General features: G+C 40.0%; 2 protein-coding genes across 2 annotated transcripts; both read right to left on the bottom strand.

The window, feature by feature from the left end:
• Positions 1-220: 220 nt before the first annotated feature.
• On the bottom strand, positions 221-3,979 carry LOC109993805 (intermediate filament protein ON3-like). Its single transcript, XM_065954580.1, has 9 exons — positions 3,525-3,979; positions 2,873-3,081; positions 2,712-2,772; positions 1,949-2,044; positions 1,689-1,853; positions 1,462-1,587; positions 1,149-1,369; positions 1,004-1,056; positions 221-904 (listed from the first exon to the last, which is right to left on the bottom strand). The coding sequence occupies exons 1-9, from the start codon at positions 3,867-3,869 to the stop codon at positions 792-794; spliced, it is 1,389 nt and encodes a 462-aa protein (XP_065810652.1). The 5' UTR covers positions 3,870-3,979; the 3' UTR covers positions 221-791.
• A 4,876-nt stretch (positions 3,980-8,855) lies between these two features.
• On the bottom strand, positions 8,856-13,108 carry LOC109993803 (intermediate filament protein ON3). Its single transcript, XM_020646890.3, has 9 exons — positions 12,677-13,108; positions 11,118-11,326; positions 10,941-11,001; positions 10,750-10,845; positions 10,486-10,650; positions 10,256-10,381; positions 9,945-10,165; positions 9,800-9,852; positions 8,856-9,681 (listed from the first exon to the last, which is right to left on the bottom strand). Exons 1-9 carry the CDS (start codon positions 13,007-13,009, stop codon positions 9,569-9,571), a joined length of 1,377 nt encoding a protein of 458 aa, XP_020502546.1. The 5' UTR covers positions 13,010-13,108; the 3' UTR covers positions 8,856-9,568.
• Between the last annotated feature and the right edge of the window lie 1,930 nt (positions 13,109-15,038).

The following is a 15,038-nucleotide window of genomic DNA, read 5'->3' as shown; positions in this document are numbered from 1 at the left end:
CGGCTGAAGCTTGTAGCCAGCTCCAGATCCTATATTATCCATTTTTAAAAAGCAAGCAAGGAGTGAGCAGTTTAAAAGGGGCACAGCAGTGCCCCCATGTGATATCTCTCTTTGAAAAGAAATCTAGTTGGTAAAGCAAAACACTATGCATTTGAAGTATCCAGTAGGGGTTTTACTTTTTCTTTAATCCATCACAACAATAATGTGACTGAGGCAACAATTTCAGTTCTCAGGTATATTTTATTTAGGTTATTTTTACATTTGCTGTCAAAAAGATCTATAGTAACAACAGTTAATGAACAATGTAAACCTGGTTTCATATGGTTTACTTGGAAGGCAAAGAAAGGTCAAACAAATCAGGGAAACAGGACTGGAATAAAAACGAGCAACTAGCCAATCAGATTAAGTTAATAAGATAAGTTAAACTGCTAAACATGCAAAGTCACATAATTGTTACCCATTCCTCTTCCTACTATCACACTCAGATGTAGGACTGAACACATCAACTAAAAACAACTTCCTGTCTCAGGGAAATTCTGATTAGTTTATCACTACCAGACAGGAAATAAAGTATCCATGTTAACATGAGTGTGGGTTTTGAAATGTTGTCCTTATTTAGTTTGAACACTATCAAAACCTTTCTTTTTCTTTTCTTTTTCTTATTCTTGTGTGTTTCAGGTCTTGTTTAACTTAAAATAACCTCTTACTCTTACTATGTGGTTAAGGTTGATTTGGAGTCACGGTTTTGGCATAGGACCATAAGAGGGCACAGAGATGAGTCACTCTCCTTTTTAATAGACTCTCCTGGAACTGGTTGAGGAGGCTGAGGACTTGGTGACAGAACCAATATTTCCACCATAACCACCAAAGCCAAATCCACCACTGGAGCTGGAGCTTGAGAATCCTGGGGAAGAACAAAAACATACAAATGTTATCATTTATCTCTTTATTCAACACCTATAATGATGATGATGACCATAATCTATGAACTCGGAATCACTACCTCCAGATGTCTGCTGGACATGGATGGTTGCGTTGGCTCCTCCACTGGCCAACCTAACAATGGATTAATAAAGAGTTAGTCCTTCATTCAGAGATGATGATCATAAGTGTAACCATCAAACATTGAATTGTCAGCTTTATCCCACCTGCTCTCCTCTCCTTCCAGCAGTTTCCTGTAGGTGGCGATTTCGATGTCCAGGGCCAGCTTGACGTTCATCAGTTCCTGGTATTCTCGCACCTGGCGGGCCATGTCCTGCTTGGCTCTCTGCAGAGCATCCTCCAGGTCCTTGATGCGGAGCTTGGCATCCCTTACTGCAAGCTCACCACGCTCCTCAGCCTCTGAGATCTGGAGCTCAAGGTTGGCTCTCTGTGGAAGTTAATATCACAGTTTGGTTATTAACTGTACAATCACGTTTCTTCATTATGAGGCATCATTCTTTAGGAGATGACTTGACATACCTGTCCCTTGACGGACTCGATCTCATTCTGAAGGCGGGCGATCATGCGGTTCATCTCAGCAATCTCGGTCTTGGTTGTACGCAGGTCATCACCATACTGTCCAGCAGAGCTCTGCATCTCCTCGTACTGTTTCAATAAAACAATGCATGTATGAACCAGAGGGTTGGTAGAGGGGATTCAAATGTATTCAGTGAACTCATGGGATTGATTTCGTCTCTGCTTATTACCTTCTGTTTGTACCAGGACTCTGCCTCAGCCTTGCTTTTGTTGGCGATGTCCTCATACTGTGCACGCACTTCAGCTACAATAGAATCCATGTCCAGGTTACGGCTGTTGTCCATCTCCACAATGACAGAGGTGTCCTTGATCTGGCCCTGCAGCTCACGGAGTTCCTAGAACCAGATTTTTGCACCAGTTTACTGTTGAATGTCATTAGCTTAACTATAGTGTTAGGAAGAATGGAAAATATGAAATTTTAGAAACATACAGTCTCATAGACGGCCCTGAGGAAGTTGATCTCATCCTGAAGAGCATCAAGCCTGGCTTCCAGCGTCACCTTGTCCATGTAGGCGGCATCAACATCCTAAAATTTATGTTATAGCAAAACACAGTGTTACCAATGACCATATTGTATTAAACTGGGATAAAAAAAAAACACATCAAGTGTATTTCCTTTAATTCTAAAACTGGTCCCTAATTTTTGTTTTGTTGTGGTCTAAGTGGTCCCCAGGTCACCCTTGAACAAAATCTGATCTCAATGGCACTAACTTAGTTAAATTAGAGTTAAAAAAAAGTGACTAAAGGTTTGGAATTCAGCAGAAGATTGCTTCAGCCATTGTTCGCAAGTGAGCTGTAATGGCTGCAACATATTTTAAGGAAATTTGCCCAGTGGAAGTACATCCACTAAAATTGCTCATCTAAGCATCTAACAACATTTATTGAAGCTACAGACACCAAGAAGCAAGATTCCTTTCTGAAACAGCAATAAAACATTTCTGTTTCAAGTCAACGGACTGTACTGACGAGGTACATCTCAGACCATGGGAGTTGTTTATCTACCTCTGCCTCGTTTTTCAGTGTATGTGTTACTTATCTTACACCAAAATTATGCTAAATTTGAAGTCAACAGCAGGGATAACTTTGCAGCCACTGCAGCTTGTTTATCAGCTTATGGTTTTAACACTGAGATAACAAATTTGGATAATCCTCTTTTTGAAAAATAACATAATTCCCCTTAAATGTCTTCAAACCTTCTTCATGAGAACAAACTCATTCTCGGCAGATGCACGTTTGTTGATTTCATTTTCATACCTGCAAGAACACAAGGAAATGCGTCAGTGCATCTGCTTCAATTTGTACCATTACATCTATCACTTGGTGTTATAGTTATAGACATCATGCACACACTCACTTCCTCTTGAAGTCCTCAACCAGGGATTGCATGTTATTCTGCTCTCTCTCCAGCTTGACCTTCTCATTGCCGAGACCGTCGAGCTGTCTGCGCATGTTGGCAATGTAGGCCTCGAACATACCATCAATGTTGGATCGGCTGGTGGTCTGGTCCTGCAGGAGGCTCCATTTGGTCTCCAGCATCTTGTTCTGCTGCTCCAGGAAACGGACCTGTGGAGGCACCAAACCAGGCATGATTGTCATATGTCTTAATAGGCATGTATATATATATATATATATATATATGTATATATATTTGTGTGTGTGTGTGTGTGTGTGTGTCTATATATATATATATATATATATATATATATATACACTCCAATTACAACCTGCAGTCAACAGTCTTAAAGATATATTAATTTCCTGTTTGATGGATCAAACAATGAAAAGTCACATTCTCATCTTTCTTTTTTTCACTGTAAAAATAACATTTCTGTATCTTCTTAGCAGTGTTCATCAGTGTCATTTAATCTAAAGATTGCTGTTACTACACTATAATCTAAAGTTTAAACTATATACCAGGGAAAGCTTGAAAGTTGTTTACACTACCAAAATGAAACCTAAAGTAAAGTGTACCTTATAAATTGAAAACAATCTTAAAAGAAACAAACCTTGTCGATGAAGGACGCAAAGCGGTTGTTGAGGGACTTGATCTGGTCCTTCTCCTGGGTGCGGACAACCTGGATGGTGGGATCAATCTCCAGGCTGAGAGGGGTCAGCAGGCTCTTGTTTACCTGAACAGCTGTAATTGGTGGAGCGATGTAACAGCCTGCTGTTTGGCTAGAAGAAAAATTGTAAGCAGCAGAGCTTCCACCAATAGAGGATCCACTAAAACCAACACTGGGGCCTATCCCATGGCTGGTTCTTTTCACAGAATAGCTGCTTCCTTGTCCAGCAAAGGACCTGCTGGTGCTGCCATTGGAGCTGGTGACTGAGTATGCCTTTCTCATCATCATGTTGCAGCGGTAGAGGTTGTTAACTCTGAGAACTGAAGGTGTGAAGTCTTCAAATGGAGAGCCAAGTCCTTGTGAGTGTCTGACTGCCAACTCTGACTGCTTTTATAGCTAAAGCAGGGTGGGTTCAGGGGCCACCTTAACCTGTACTGTCACTTTCTGCTGTCCATCCTTTCTCCACCTCAGCCCCCAGGCCTCTGTCTCTGAATGACAGGAGTGATCAGTCCCGTAAAACTGGAAGGGAGGTATTTTCAGAAGATAAGCAATGACACACCCTGCACCAGCACATTTAAATCAGCATTTTAGGTGCCCTTACTCTTTCAAAAGAAGTGTCCCTTAAAGCTATTGTAGGAACTGTATTCAAGCATTCTTTGGCTATATGTTCAAAATATAACATCCCAATTAGTAATCAACCAATTAAATGCTCTAACAACAAAGGGAAACATTGTCTAATAAGTTGTGTAATACAGATGTATATGATACTTTATACCTCTCTCTGTGCTGTTGTGCCTTCATTGCACATACATCTTTCAAGATAAGGCACACACATACCTAAGCTGAGCAAGCTAGGAGATCCATATCTCCCCAACAATGTATCGTGGACAGACGTTTTTATTTTATTTTAAATAGGAACATCTGGAGGATGATTCATACATTTAATTGGGAAGTAGTGTCAAAGTGTTAATTTCTAAAATGACTGATTTATACACAAATGTTGACATCAAATCATATATAAAAGTGAAAGCAGAAATCTCTCCTGTCCAATTATCTGGGTGGAAGTTTTTCTTATTAAGACGTGCGGTAGTAGCCTTTAGAAGTAACAATAAAAAAAATAGGAGAAATGCTTATTGGAAAGAGAACAATCTAAAATAGGCACCCCTGGAATCTGTAAAAAAAAACAACGAATTGTCAAAATAACAGAATGTGGAGTTCAGATATAGATGGGGACATTACTGAAGTAGAGTGGGATGAGGTCTTGCGTAGAGCCCAAACAGTCTCAAAGGATGTTTCACTGAAATTTGCACAATTTAAAAAGGTGCATCGGTATCACTGGACCCCTAGCAAGCTACACGGAGTTGGCCACAGACCAATGGGTACCTGTTGGAAATATTCAGCTGAAGCAGGGACCTACCTGCACAAGGTTAGGGATTGTGTCACAATTAAGAGTTTCTTGAGGTCAGTCAAAAGGTTAATGAAATAACAAGAAAACAAATGGATCCAGACCCTAAATTTTGCCTGCTTGGTATTTTCCCCAGACTTAATATCAACCCATTATCAAGTGGCTGGATACAGCCTTTGCAGTTGCTAAAGAGCTATAATGTACTGTCGATGGAAAGATGCTTCTTCATCCACTATTCACGACTGATATAATACACTTGCTAAAAAAGCGATACTGACAGAGTCATATACAACAACATACTGTATATTCTGTGCCTAAATTTCACAAGATCTGGGGGTTGTCTCTTATTTAATGACAAAACTCGTTATTAACTTTGACCTGTTAGTGAAGAACGCTTCTTGTAACACAACACTTTAAATGCCTATGTGAATAGGCAGGATTTTATAACATATTGTTAATTAAATAATAAAAAATCTTTAAAAAATTGCTCTGGAAGTGTGGACCGATTGACAATTTATTATATATCATATATTAAATATATATTATATCTATTTTACAGACCTTCATTGATAAGCAGTAGTTCTAGCATCTGCAGTTCTCATTTGAAAGTGGTTATCGCCATGAAACGATATTGAAGTTCCAACTGAAAGACCAGTTATAAAAGCATAGCTCTTTTTAGCGCTGAAAAACGTTTTGGAAAATGAAGCTTGTGGGAACACTAGAGCACAATTTAAAAAAGCTAAACAACTGTGAAGTTGTTTAATACAGACAAAATGCAACTTTACCCACTTGTTCTTGAAAATACAGTTTAACTCGCATTACTTGTAGCCTGGTTACTGCCCATGGTTCTTGGCCTGAAGAGAAGGGTTGGGATTCTTTGAAACCAGTTTGATACTTTCACATTCTAGCATACTATCTCTAGTTTTTATAGAGGTTTCAGCACAGTTTTGAACCAAAGTTTTAATTGTGACGTTAAGTTGGTAGAGGGCTCCATGTTTAATGGCTGTGAGTATTTGAAGATGTACAACGACATCTCCAATTAGTGAAACATAATTGTGAAGTTTATATAATATTTTTGTCAGACACCATTTATTTTCTTATGCTACATGATCCATGATAACATACCTATGTCTCAGACATTTTACTGGTTCATTTCTCTTTTTCTTACACTAGGTAGCATTCCCTTGTAAAACCTTAGTTTTTAGATTTTGTAGTTAAGCTGATGTTTATAGTACCGGTATGTCATACTTTAAAATTAATGAATAACCTTTCCTGTCTGCTTAATCAGTTGCCATACCAATAAAGGCTTTTTATGTAGCTCTTAATCAGCTGAGCATCTGGTCATTTTCTGCTTACAATTTAAGCTGCACGATTGGATGAAATTGTGCGATTCCGATTATAGTGGACAATATTGCAATCTGCAATTTCAACATAATAAATGGCATTATGAGTAAGTAGGGTTTTTTTTACAGGCCCAAAATAATACATTATGTTTCTTGTTTCACAAACATTTTTTCAATACATTTAATTGAGTTAATAAGGTTTTATTTTCCATTGGATCAGATACCGGATTTACTGTAAGTCATGGATCATATCATCAGATCAGGAAATTGGGAAATAATACAAAATATATTTGTTGCCTTTATATTTTAAGAAGGTAGAAGTGTCCAGGCCACCCCTACTACCCTCTGGAACCATCCCATTTACAATCAAGGCATTACAACATTAAGAAGTAAAAACAATAATCCATCTGTGAATAATCCATTTGCTTTAATCCACACACTCAAAAAAAGAAGAAATTCAGCAAACTGTTCATTTAGCCGATGTGTGTGTGTGTGTGTGTGTGTGTGTGTGTGTGTGTGTGTGTGTGTCCGGTGTGTGTGTGTGTGTGTGTGTGTGTGTGTGTGTGTGTGTGTCCGGTGTGTGTGTGTGTGTGTGTGTGTGTGTGTGTGTGTCCGGTGTGTCTGCGTTGGGTATTGAGAGTGCATTTAGCATGCACATTCCCTTCCAGAGGGTGTGGTTGAACACAGCTCACTTGCATTTTAAGCTTCAGGCACAGAAACAGCCTGTTCTTAGCAGGGCTGAAATAAAGGTTTTTTTAGGCATGCTAAAATTCAGGATCAGAGTGGATTATAGCAAGAAACTTCACAGATATGTTTTGGGCAACTTCTCACACTGCAACTTCAATTAGATAAATCATGCAGAACTACTTACAACTCATGCTCATCCTGATATAAACACTGTGCTGTCAATCCTGATAATTCATGTGTATAATTGGTGTGGTATTTGGCTTTTCATGGAAGTCTAATACCAATTACTTTAACTTAAATGTCTCTATTCTGGTCATGGCTGAATTTTAAACTAGGTTTATGTAATTCCTGACCATATTAATTTATTTAGATAATTTCCAGCGGTATGCATTCAGCTCCAGGAAAACATATCTAAGTATTGGTCATTTATTTCCATATGCAGAATAGGAGCCACATTTTAATATATTTTATGTGCATATAGTTTGTTGCTTTTTCCTGCATTGATTGTAATCAGTTTTACAAGTGGAGGCCATACTCCAGCTTCTCCTCCATTTCTGAAGTGGCAGGAGGTGACAGTACAGCCTTTTCCTCAGGCTGTTGGGTATGCTGACGTCTGTAACATCAGTGGTGCCACTGGGCCTTTTGTACCTGCGGCCCCTCCAGGTTTGGACCAATGGCCTCCACATAGATCCAAGGGAGCACAGATCCAAGAGAGTCATGGTGTCCAGCAGATGTCTCCTTGCTCTGTGGCAATGGAGAAGCAGGGAGTTTCTTTCCAGAGGCGTCTTGTTGGGTTTAGTACCCTCAGGTCGCGATGTGGTAATGACCAGGTCCTCCCCATCAGGATGGGGGGCAGTGTGGCAGCGCAGAGCAGTGGCTTTGGACAGTACAATGCATTTAGCACTCATCGAGTTCCTGCCCTATTTGAGGCACATGCTGGAACTCAGATGGCACAGGAGTGGCACTTTGGCCTAGCCCATCTTTTTTCTCCACGAGGTTGGCTGCAAGCCACTTTCATCAGGTCATTGAGATGGCAGCTTATCGCCCCTCATCCCTGCAGGATGAAGATGTCATGATTTGGTCTGTTTTAGTTTTGTATTTCAAAGTTTGTATCTATTTATGTCTATTTAGTCTCAGTGTTCCTGCCCTCGTGTTGTCAGGTCATTGTTGTAACTGAGTGTAGTTGTCTGTCAATGTCAGAGTTTCCAGTGCACTTGCAGAACTTGTTGCTCCTTGTTTTCCCTTTTTGTATTTTGTTCAAAATTGTTACATCCAGGCAACCTCAAGTTTTCTTCACTCTGATTGCCTGTTTATCTGCCATGGTAGCCACAAGAACGAGCAAGCCATGTCCAAACAGATTTTATTGATTTACATTTTCAGTCATTGCTGAGAGTATGTACGGTATTAGTGTCCCGATCTTGGCTATTTCTACAATTAGTTCCATGCTTTTTCAACTTTTTTATTCAGTCCATGTACATTGCTAGCCTTATTTATGTAGCAGTGGATGTATTGTGACAGTTTTATAGAATTCTACAAATACGCTCCAATTAAAGCAACAGCTTTTGAATCTGGGTAAGGCTTTGAGGATTTAAAACCTTTATGAAACAGGATAAGGATGTTATGACAATGTAGAGTTGACATGCAGTGCTTTATGCACTTATCTGGCAAATTAAAAAACAAGCATAAAGTTAATAGTGAATGTGAAAGATGCACAGCACCACCCATCCAAACTGTCCATGTGAAAATTCATGTGTCTATCAAAGTTGAACACTTTTTAAGAGTTGTAGCCGAGCATTCTCTTTTTCCAGTAATTAAATACAATAAATGAAGAGACAAATGTTTCAGTTCTCAGATTTATTTTATTCAAGTTGATTTGATGTGACTTGTTGCAACATTCATGACATGTTGTTAATAATGATTTTACAAAATAAACCTGGTTTCAGCTTACTTAAATCTTTTGGTTCTGGAAAGGCAAAACTAAACAGAGAAACATTTTTGAAATAAAAAAGAACAGGTTAATAGCCAATCAGTTCAAAGTTAAACTGTTAATTTTTAAAGTCACTCAGATTTAAAATGTTTGTATTTTTCCAGCATTTGGCCAGTGACTTGTTCCTTTTTCTGATATCAGCCCTGTAGGATGAAGACATGTAGCACTATGATGAGCACCATCATGCTACCTGTACAGCAGGACTATATTTCAGATGAGCCCACTAATAGTGCAAAAAGTGGAGTGTTGATTTTCAAATGTTTTCTTTGCTTAGTTTTAACACCTTATCAGAATAGTTATTTTTTTTGTTTTTGCTTTTTCCTTATTCCTTGGAGTCAGTGTAGAATGAAAACTAATGCTGTCCTGCTAACTGATCCAGCCTTGGTGTGTTGCAGGCTTTGATTACCTTCAGAAGCCAGTGATAATTATTACATGCTTTCAGGAATCTTTAGGATATTCCATATCTTGTAGAACTTGCTTAATAGCAATGCATAGCACCATGAAAGGGTACAGATTTAGATCAGATCAAAAAGCTTCTGAAGGGGAAGAGGGACGGCTCTCCTTTTTATTGGAATCTTCTGCTGCTTGATGTGACTGCGGACTTGGACATAACTGCACCACCACTACTATAACCCCCACCATAGCCAAATCCACTACTGGAGTTGGCGGATGAGTATCCTAGTGAAAAACAAAAACAGATAAGAGTTATCAGGTATCCCACCATCTGTGTGTGAGGTTTCTTGATTTCGTATCACTTATGGTGATAGTGACTATAATGTTTAAGGTTGAATCTTACCTCCAGATGTCTGCTGGACATGGATGGTTGCGTTGGCTCCTCCACTGGCCAACCTAACAATGGATTAATAAAGAGTTAGTCCTTCATTCAGAGATGATGATCATAAGTGTAACCATCAAACATTGAATTGTCAGCTTTATCCCACCTGCTCTCCTCTCCTTCCAGCAGTTTCCTGTAGGTGGCGATTTCGATGTCCAGGGCCAGCTTGACGTTCATCAGTTCCTGGTATTCTCGCACCTGGCGGGCCATGTCCTGCTTGGCTCTCTGCAGAGCATCCTCCAGGTCCTTGATGCGGAGCTTGGCATCTCTTACTGCAAGCTCACCACGCTCCTCAGCCTCTGAGATCTGGAGCTCAAGGTTGGCTCTCTGTGGAAGTTAATATCACAGTTTGGTTATTAACTGTACAATCACGTTTCTTCATTATGAGGCATCATTCTTTAGGAGATCTTGACATACCTGTCCCTTGACGGACTCGATCTCATTCTGAAGGCGGGCGATCATGCGGTTCAGCTCGGCAATCTCAGTCTTGGTTGAGCGCAGGTCATCACCATACTGTCCAGCAGAGCTCTGCATCTCCTCGTACTGTTTCAATAAAACAACATGTGTTGGTAATATGATCCAGAGAGTTGGTAGAGGTGTCTTCAGTATATGCAGATGACAGTGCAGATGGGTTGTTTTTAACTTACCTTCTGTTTGTACCAGCACTCTGCCTCAGCCTTGCTTTTGTTGGCGATGTCCTCATACTGTGCACGCACTTCAGCTACAATAGAATCCATGTCCAGGTTACGGCTGTTGTCCATCTCCACAATGACAGAGGTGTCCTTGATCTGGCCCTGCAGCTCACGGAGTTCCTAAACAACCAATGGATGTTGCACCAATTAACTCCTGTTGCTAATCAGCTTAGCTCTGGTGTTTATCAGTGGATCAAAGGTGACAAAATAGATACATACAGTCTCATAGACGGCCCTGAGGAAGTTGATCTCGTCCTGAAGAGCATCAGCTTTGGCTTCAAGCTCCACCTTGTTCATGTAGGCGGCATCAACATCCTGAGAAAGAGTTTAATTTCAAAAAAGAAATGTTATACATGCACAACTTTGTATTTAACCTTGGAATTAAAAAATTAAAAGGCCTTTTTTCATACCTTCTTCAGGAGCACAAACTCATTCTCTGCACCCGCACGTTTGTTAATTTCATCTTCATATCTGGAGGAATGCAAGAGAAGTGTTTGAGTGCATTTGCTCCATTTTGGAAATCTGCCTACTAAATCAGTTGTATAACTTGTTTGAACAATTAGTTCTCATGTAATGCAAACACTTACTTTATCTTGAAGTCCTCAACCAGGCCCTGCATGTTCCTCAGCTCTCCCTCCAGCTTGACCTTCTCATTGCCGAGACCGTCGAGCTGTCTGCGCAGGTTGGCAATGTAGGCCTCGAACATACCATCGATGTTGGATCGGCTGGTGGTCTGGTCCTGCAGGAGGCTCCATTTGGTCTCCAGCATCTTGTTCTGCTGCTCCAGGAAACGGACCTGTGGAGGCACCAAACCAGGCATGATTGTCAGATGTCTTAATAGGCATGTTCATTATACAAAGTAGTATAATAGGGGCCTGGCTGGTGCTTCAATTGTCAGTAGGTCTTGAATACTTGAACTGAATTGATAATGAGCGCATAATAAATCAAAAGTAACTTATCCATTCTTAAGGGAAGGATAAGTGCTTTAAAGATTTAAAGGTGTGTTTTATTGAATCTAGTTTAAAAATGCCTGACCTTACCCTGCATTACAGATTAGATATCTCCATATCTGAAGAGCCACACCCACGTCATAACAATTGTAACTCTAGGCGGCATTCTTTAGCTTGCTTTTTGTCTAAGCAACTCAAATATTTCAAGATGCAAAAAGGAACTTCTGCACCTTTATCACTCATTGAATACAAAGATTTTAATTTTTCCCTGTTAAAAATAATGAATCTTGTATGTTCCATCTAGTGTGTATATGGCTTTAAGGGTTTCACCTTTTGTTTCACTGGCTGTGACTCATCTTGTGTGCTCAGTTGAGCTTTGAAGGCCACACAGTCAGTGTAGTTATAAAAAAAACTGGGTGTGGCAGATAAACCGCAGACGACAAAGCATTGCAGTAACATGGGATGAGTACTTTGTTGTGAGTTTTTGACATAGTGCCAATTTATAGAGTTTCAAAAGCTTCATTCTACACGAAGGGAAGACTGTATAGCTTGTAAGCAAGTTTCAACACAGACCTTGGATATTTATCCTAAAAACAAGAGAAAGTTGTTCTACTACCCTGAACTAAGCATTCCTGTTGCCCATAACAACCAGGTGATAGGTGCAATGTGCAAATGACAGACTTTGGACCCTGTGGGTACAGATACTGTATATCCTTGTTTTCTCTGCCAGTCTTGAGGAACTGTCATTGCAAAATAATCTCCACCCATGTTTATATAGTGGGCAAGGAGACCACAGATGGCTCAGATGGGGCTAAAGGCCAACTGTTGCCTAAGGTTGAATTAGGATGGGGCTGCCAGTGTCAGTTAGGGTCATGATCACAGACAGACTTTTCAGTACAGTACATTTCTCTAAGCTTTCCTGAACCCAGAGGCTGTAACTCATTGATGAGTATAACACCACAAAGATAAGATTAACTGCTTCCTTTGTCAGCTCTGACAGTAAAAAATAAACTTTTTGCAACTAGTAAGTATTGCTCAGCAGTTTGAAGTTGAAAGAGCAAAGGAAGTTGATTCACTTTTGACAGCTGTTAAATGTAAAGGAAGACCAGGGAGTGTCCGTTTTATCAATATTGCCACAACAAGGCCTATTGTTAACTAGAAAAAGAGAAATTCACACTGAGCTCACAAGGACTAACCTTGTCGATGAAGGAGGCAAAGCGGTTGTTTAGGGTCTTGATCTGGTCCTTCTCCTGAGTGCGGACAACCTGGATGGTGGGATCAATCGCCAAGTTGAGAGGGGCCAACAGACTCTGGTTCACTTGGACGGCTGTGATCGGTGGAGCCATGAAATTGTTTCCTCCTTGGCCGTAAGAACCACTAGCCATTGACATCGAACCAAAACCGCTACCGGAACCAAAGCCATGACTGGTGGTTCTTTTTACAGAGTAGTTGCTTGCTGGAGCCCCCCCAAATGACCTCCTGGCGCTGCTCATATTAGAGCCTGTGACTGAATATGCTCTTCTACTCATGTTTGCAGTGGTAGATGATGATCTTGAGCAGAGAACTGAAGATGTGCAGGCTTCAAAAGGAGAGCTGAGTCCCTCTGAGTGTCTGACTGCAGACTCTGCCTGCTTTTATGGCAGAGCAAGGGGGAGGATCCTCCTCGGCCACTTCAACCTGTACTCTCACTTTTGCTGTCCAGCCTACAAGCCTCTGGCTCTGAATGGCAGGAGTGGCCGATCCTGTAAAACAGGTGGGGAAGGATTGTCAGGAGATAAGCCGTGACACACCCTGTACTAGAACAGGCTGAAGGGGGACAGAGTGAGAGTTAAAGAAGTGCAGTGAAAATGTGATCATGAGACATCTGAGTATGTTCAGGAAGTACAAGACCTGATCTTAGTTCTGAATGAGGTCCTGTTTAGTCCTGCATCCCAAAATAATGAAATGCTTTTATCTGGTTATAAACAACTCTCTGATGTTCACACAACACTATTCATTTCTAACAAACCTCCAAATGTTATATTAATGGAAACCATAGGGTATATGTTTATATTGTTCACATCCCCTGCCTATGCACTTAGAATAGTGATAATCACCATCACCGGCATTTCCTAATCAGACAGCCTGGTAGAATTTTACACATTCCTTCAGGAAAGTACTCAATTAGTAACAAAATAATTAAGTTACATTTTAATTAATTTAGTGAAAATAACAAAAAAAATTCACAACTTATAATGGAGTCCTTTTGTTTCATTTCAGTAATAAAATTAACAGGTAAAGTTCACACACTTCTGATATGTAAACTGTTGAAAGTTACATCTTTACCAGCTACAACGGAAGTGATGAATACCCTGATTCTGGTCAATTGCTATGCCACGCAGAAAAGACCTCCCCTATGGATGATGCTCTTATCAAAGAGAAATTGATTTAGGAGTAGTTGACACGTGAAGTAAACACCGAACAGGAGTTTAAGGACGATGACTATGTCAGTGACAAGGCACAAAACTTGTCTCTGTGATGCCCTAATTTGTGCGACCTGTTCTCCGTATCTTACGTGACAGTATTTGGATGTTGTGTGTAAATGTGAGTTAAAACAAAAAGGGTAGCTTGTTTCAAGAGAGCTACAGCTAAACGTTGCTATTGAGGCAGCTCTAATTGTAAAATCTGTATAACTTGTTGTGATTTTAGAATAAATGTGCTTATTCTTCAATAAATATATTTTCCAAAGTCAACATTTCCTGCAAAAAGCCATGTAAGAAGGGAACGGATATAGGGGAAAAGAACCCCTGCAGCTTGAGCAGGCCCACTCTTACTTTACAATATCTCTTAATAAATGCATGAATAATAGTATTCCCTGTAATGCATGAAATCAAAGAATAGAGGATTACACCTCTGAACATCAAGAGACTGTGACAGGTATATATGAGGAAATCTTAGCCATAGGGTTTCACACTATTATATAAAATAATAAAATAAGCTGGTAATTATATTTATATAGGCTGCATTTTCAGCATTACCACTCAACTTGAAGGAGCCCTGCAATACTTTCCCCTGATCCCAAAATCAGCAATACAGTTAATTCAACAGCTGTTATAAATAAACATTGAAAGAAATAACGTTTTTTTTATACAATTAACAGGAACACAGTGTTAAATAAGAATGTAACTGCCCAAACAAGCTAGCTAAAAAAAACAAATTAACATAGTGAACCTCCCTGCCTTTCTAATACAACTGGATGGTCTTGTAGGAACAGCAATAAACATGATTTCTGAGATCTAGAGAAGGTATTTTGGTACTCCCAAGCTGCATCTCATGCCAATCAGTCCACTGATCGGATGCAGTCCGTTGTAATGCAATCCAGGAACTCATGGAGGGTCACCTGATGACGTGCATGCAAGTGCAGCCAACTCTCCAGTCCTGACTCTATTTTCATCTCTTGCTATAAACTATGCTGTTGTCTAACAGCTATATTGTCGTCAGAAAATAGTTGATGTATCAGTTTGTTCTGATGCCAATAAGAACTAACAACGAAGCAAAAAAGACTGAAAGAGTACAACT

The sequence above is a fragment of the Labrus bergylta genome, chromosome 5 (genome assembly GCF_963930695.1).
Source record: "Labrus bergylta chromosome 5, fLabBer1.1, whole genome shotgun sequence".
NCBI lineage: Eukaryota > Metazoa > Chordata > Actinopteri > Labriformes > Labridae > Labrus > Labrus bergylta.
Note: the sequence above shows the minus strand (reverse complement) of the source record. Positions and strands in the feature narration are given on the sequence as shown.